This window comes from Corvus hawaiiensis, chromosome 28 (assembly GCF_020740725.1).
Source record: "Corvus hawaiiensis isolate bCorHaw1 chromosome 28, bCorHaw1.pri.cur, whole genome shotgun sequence".
Lineage (NCBI taxonomy): Eukaryota > Metazoa > Chordata > Aves > Passeriformes > Corvidae > Corvus > Corvus hawaiiensis.
The window spans coordinates 3,405,889-3,411,462 of NC_063240.1; the positions used below are offsets into that span (position 1 = coordinate 3,405,889).

Below are 5,574 nucleotides of genomic sequence, written 5' to 3' on the forward strand. Positions count from 1 at the left end.
GTCATGTTTTTGCTTTTGCATGTCTTATTTTCTCGACTCCCTTTGCCACTTCTCCCGCCCCTTCCCTCCACTTCTCCCTTCTCTTCCCCATTCTCCCTCTTTTCTTTTGTTTCTTTTCATTCTGTTCCTCCTGCCTGTCGCGAGCAGCCGCCCGAGGGGACGGAGTTGTGGGATCCTCAGGCCGGTGGGCAGCCTGCCGAGGAGCCTTTGGGAGCTCACCTGGCAGCCGGCAGGCTCGGGGGGTCCGTGCAGGTACACGAAACCACGCGCCTGGGGCAGGGGCGGGTGCGGGAGGGAGCGGAGCCACCCTGGGCCTCGTGGCCGCCCGCGGAGCCGGGATCAGCCCCGCTCCCCCGCCCCGGGGCCACACATCCCGGGGTCCTGCCCCGGCTGCAGCGCGTGCTGCCTGTCCCTGTGGTGCGATGGGACGCTCACGGCTCGCAGACGAGGCTGGTGCTGCTTCCCGGGGGCTGCTGGGCTCCCTTGGTGCTGCCACAAGGAATTAGAGGGTGGTTGGAGATGGATGGATGGATGGATGCCACACTGCGGCACGGCAGCTGGGTGGGCATCGCTCTGCCCCCAGTGCCACTCCTATGAGCAGGGACTTCCCTGCGCCTCCTTGACTGGAGCCCTGGCTCCGAGTCCTGCTTCTCCTCCCTTCCCGGGCTCTCCTTGGCCGTGTCCCCCTGCCTCGGTCCTGTGCTCGCGCCGTCAGCCCCGTGCTCGCCGCCCTCGCCGCCTCCTGCCCGCTGCCGCTCAGCCCTACCTTGGCCTGGGGGTCCCTCCCATATGGATGGTGGAACATCCATGCTGGGTCCCCTCGGCTGGGCCTGCGCTGCTTCCTCCGTCTCTGCTTCCTCCCCGCCGCTCTTGCTCGTTCCTGCTGCTCCGCAGTGACTCTGCTGGTGCTCGGCCCCAGGCTTGGGCACAGCTCCCACTGCTGCCGTCACGGGCCGGGCACTCCGTGGTGCCAGGCAGGCCGTGGGGCCGGGCACTCTGAGGGACCAACCAGCTCCTCCTGTCCCACATTCCCTTCCTCCTCCCCGCTCCCGCCCCGCAAACCCTCCTGCCATGCTCGGCCTGCGCCCGGCACTGCGGGGGTGACGCGCGGGGGTCTCTCTGCTGGTGTCAGGGGCTGTAGCCTGACGTGGCCCTGCTGGCTGGGCACTGGCTGTCGGGTGGCAGCTCCTCCGTGGGGCTGGGAAAGGCTGAGGCTCCTCGCTGGGGCTGAGCAGCTTGGAGAGTGTTTGGCCTGTGCATCCCCAGGGAGCTCCTGGCTTTGCCTGTGGGCAGCAGGCACAGGCTGGCGGTTCAGGCACCTCCCCATGGCCTTGGTGGCTTGGAGGTCCTCCTGGCCCCGGCACTGTGGCTGACCCTGCTGCCCTGGTGAGTGGGCAGGAGCTCAGGGACGCCTGGGCCTGCAGGGTGGGCACTGGGCTGAGTCTTGGTGCTGGGAAGCCGAAGTTGTGTCCAGATGCTCAGCTGTGGGAAGGGCTCCTTGGAGCTGTCAGCTTTCCCAGGCCCTGTCTCCTGCCCATGCTGGAGCTGGCTGCCACCAAGCCCCTCTCCTGGTGCAGGGGCTCCCAGGAGCTGGGATCCTTCCAGGGGCGTTGGCTGAGGGGCTCAGAGCTCTCTGTGCAATGGGGCTGTTGGGGAGAGCTCAGCACCGAGGCCAAACACTGCGGTCTGGGCGAGGGCACCATCCTGCCGCCAAGGGCACCTTGGTGCTCCCAGGCAGAGCTGGGTGGTCTCCTGGGCGGCTCCTGTGCCCTGTGGGGAGGGGAAGGGCTGCAGAGCCCCGGGCTGCCCCTGCTGACACTCATCTCTCCCCAGGTGATGAGCTCCACCAACGGAGAGCTGAACACAGACGACCCAACGGCAGGACATTCGAACGCCCCCATCACAGCCCCCACCGAGGTGGAGGTGACAGACGATACAAAGTAAGGCCCCAGCCTCACTGCCCCTTTGCCAGTGCCAGGCTGGAGGAGGGGTCAGCAGCTGCCATGGGATGCCTTGTCCAGTGCCCTCCGGGGAGCAAGAGCCCAGCTGTCCCCTGGCACCCCACGAGGGGTGTCCCTGCAGCACCACCCCCAGCCCTTTCCACCTCCCCTTGTCTAAGGCTCCTGCACAGCAGGGCATGGACGGATCTGGGACTGCTCCTTCTCCGCAGCCCCTGCCTGGCCCTGGCTCTTGGCCACATGGCCAGCCTTGTGTGCCATGGTCGGTGTCACTCCCCTGGTCAGCGCCCCTTGCTGTGGCAGGTGTCACTTTGGTGGCCGTTGTGCTCCCAGTCCAGCCCCTGCCGTGTACCAGGGGCACTTCCCGGAGCAGCTCTGCCCACGTGGGGCTCACCAAGGCACCGAGGGCTTTCTGTCCTCCCTGACCCCGCGGCTGCTGCGCCCTCCGTGCCATGGCCCAGGCACTGACAGGTCCCCTCTGTCCCCAGGTGCTGCTGTTTCTTCAAGAGAAGGAAGAGGAAAACCACCAAGCGTCGCAAGTGAGCTGCCGGGGCCGGACGGAGCGGCGAGCGATGGCTCCTCTCCCTCTGGCCGTGGCTGGATCTTGACCCGCGGAGCCAACGGCCCCTCGGGCTGGACGGGGACTGGGGGGCCGGGCCGGACGGGCTCCCCCAGCGCCCCACGCGCAGGTGGGGAGCGGGGCCTCCCCAAACTGCTTGTCCTTTCCTCCGCCACTTGTGGCCGTTTACTCGAACCAAGCTCAACTTCGCTGAAGTTCCTGCGTCCGTCAAACAGAAAAAAAGAAAAAGAGAAAAACCCACGGCGTCACTTGCTTTGAGTTTATAACCAGTCTGAAATGGGGATCAACTACAGACTCTGACCCGTCGCTGTCAGAAGAAGACGAAGACAATTTCGAGAGCAGTGGGCTAAGGAGGAATTTTTTTTTTTTTCTGTTGCTTCTTTGTCTCTTAAGTTAATTTAAAGTGAGTCTCGGTGCAGAGTGCTGAGTCGTCAGTCTTTGACCGTCATCTTCAGTGTTACCGAATTCTGCTCTTCCTTCCGGCCCCGCCCCGCGTCCCCCGCCGGGTCCCCCTCGGTCCGGCCGTTGGTGACGGCTCCGCTCCGGCCCCGCTCGGGCGGGGAGAGCCGGGGGCGCGCGGGGCGGGGAGAGGAAACGCGTTTACAGTTCATTTACGATGCACTTTTGCGAGCAATACAGGCGCCGTCCTGTCCCGCCGAGAGCAGGTCAGAGACTCCCAGGGGCTGGGGGACACAGGGACAGGGACGGCCGAGACCAAAGGGACCCATGAATGGCGGTGGCAGAGCAGGGAGGGGAAGCAAAGTAGCCTCGTCTCTGGTGCTGCCGTGTCTTGGGGCCGGATGTTTCCAAAACAGCTGTAGGTGTGGGCAGGGCTTGATCGGCCTCTTGGTTCTACAGCCTGAGACCCCCGAGGCCCCGCAGCCGCTCCCGGAGGGCCGGGGCCGGGTCAGGGGGCCGGGCCGGGCGGGGAAGGGCGCCGGGGTGGAGCGGCTCTGCCAGCGTGGAATCCCCCACCATGGCATCCCCCCTCCATGGCATCCCCCCTCCATGGCATCCTCCCGCCAGCGCCAGGGCCCGGCCGCTCCTGGGGCGGGGGGAACTGGAGGTTTTGGAACTGACACACGGACACCCCGCACCCCCCGTGCTCCTCGCCACCCCCAGGGCACTGCAGCTCCCCACTGACTGACCCCGTGCGCTGTCGTGTGTATTGATCGTGACACATTGGGGGGGACACACACTTATCTTTACCAAAACCCTGTTGTTCTGCCCCAAGAGAAGGGGCTGAGGCTGTGCTGGGGGGGCGGGGGAGGGATGGGACCATCTGTGGCTGCTTCGAAACATTTGTCCAAACTGACCATCTCGGGGGGGGGGGGGGGGGGAGGGCTGGAGACCCCGGATTGTGGAGGGGCTGGGGGGGCGTGGGGTCTCCCATGGGGCCGTGCCCTCCCCAGGGCCCCCTCTTCATCCTAAATTCGGGATTGACCCCAGCTTTGGCTTGTCCGGGCTGCGGCAGCCAGGGCAGCCCCAGCTGCTGCTGCGTCCCTGGCCACGGCGGGAAGGGGACGTGCAACGTTTGACCTCGTGTCCCCAGCGAGGCGAACAAACGAATTTTAAAAATCGCCTTAAAATTTTCACTGGAAGTGGCCCCTTGTCAGTGCGTCGGCTCAAAGCAGCCCCGGCAGAGGCCGAAGAGGAGCCGCGGAGGGGAAGGGAACGCGGCCACGAGGGTGTGTCCGGAGTGCCCGGCTCTGTCCGCACACCCTCGGCCGCCGGGGACGTGGCCCGAGCCCGGGACTCTCTGTCCTTCCAGCGAGGAGTCAAAATACTGCGATTGTACGTGAGAGCGTTTGTTCCATTGCGAGTTTAGTTACTGCTTTAAAACCAAGTGTACAGAAACGGCATTTCAATTTCTCTGATGCTTCCTGGAAGCCATAGAATTTAGGGGCTTTTTTTTAAATAAAAACAAAAAAAAATAAAATAAAAAAAATCTTTAAAACCCAACACATTCTTCTGTGCTTCATTGTGTGGCTCACAAGGTTGAGGACATTGCCCAAGCACCCCCTTTTCGTTGGAGGCTCCCCCAACAGAGGGTGGGAGCAGCCCCAGCCCCTCGCAGGGGCTCCCTACCCAGGAGCCTTTCCTGAAGCAGCAGGAAGAAAATCTGTGGGGGACAGGTCGGGGGAAGAGCAGCAAAGCCAATGGCTCCGGGCAGCACTCCCCAGGCTCCCGGCCGATGCTCCTGTAAAGCCCGTGAGTGAGGAAGGCGATGGTGCAGGAGGGCAATTCCCAGCTGGAGCCGTGTTCCAGCAGGGGCAGCGCTTGGAAAGAGGACACAGCCCAGAGCCGGGTACGGGAGCTGCGGGAGCCCTTGGCTGAGGACGAGGAGGAGGAGGAGGAAGGCCAGGACATTGTGCTGAGCCCAGCATGATCCGGCCGAGGCCCCAGCACCGTGTGGGCAGGGTGAGAGCCCCAGACAGGCCGGGCCGGGCTGGACTCCCCCTGGCACTGCAGGGCCCCGAGGATGAGCTCCAGCAGAGTCTGCAGCGCTGGGAAGCTGCCCCTTGCCCAGGGGCTCACGTTCACCACGGCCCCGCTGTTCCCTGCAGGCAAAGGGCAGGGCCAGGGCAGGGCTCTGGTGGCCCCGCGGTGCTGAGTGAGCCCAGCCCTCGCCCCTGCTCCAGCAGCCCCCCCCAGCCTCTCTGTGCTGTGAATCACAGGGCACAGGAGCTGCCTTTCCTCCCTAGGCCTGGACTGGTCCCTGCAAAGGCTGAGGCAGCTTTTAGTGCATTTAATTGTCAAAAACCTCCAATTAAGGTTCAAGAAATTCAGTCATAAAATGACATCACAAAGACCAGAGTGTGCCCACCCTGTGCCACCCTGCTGCCCTCCAACTACCACCTCTGGTGACTGCTGGGCTTCAGGATTCCTGAGGATCCGGCTCATCCCACACTCCATGGATGGGGAAGCTGAGGACCCCACACCCTCGGCTGTGAGAGATGGGCCAGGAGCCAGCTTGGCCCAGATTTCCCCTCCACCATTCCAGTGGCCATCATTCTCCTCCCATCACAAAGAAAC

The 5,574-nt window shown here is 64.1% G+C and overlaps 1 protein-coding gene across 2 annotated transcripts in view; it reads left to right on the top strand.

Annotated features, from left to right (window-relative positions):
* The window catches only part of CSNK1G2 (casein kinase 1 gamma 2), a 41,822-nt gene extending 38,866 nt beyond the window's left edge, over positions 1 to 2,956 (top strand). Inside the window, exons 11-13 of one of the 2 annotated variants that reach the window (XM_048288355.1) lie at positions 148 to 252; positions 1,834 to 1,940; positions 2,447 to 2,956. In XM_048288355.1, the coding sequence (XP_048144312.1) occupies positions 148 to 252; positions 1,834 to 1,940; positions 2,447 to 2,501 (267 nt within the window). In that variant the 3' untranslated portion in view covers positions 2,502 to 2,956. The remainder of the gene's footprint in view (positions 1 to 147; positions 253 to 1,833; positions 1,941 to 2,446) is intronic. The other variant, XM_048288356.1, reaches the window with a different exon arrangement.
* The last annotated feature ends 2,618 nt before the right edge of the window (positions 2,957 to 5,574 follow it).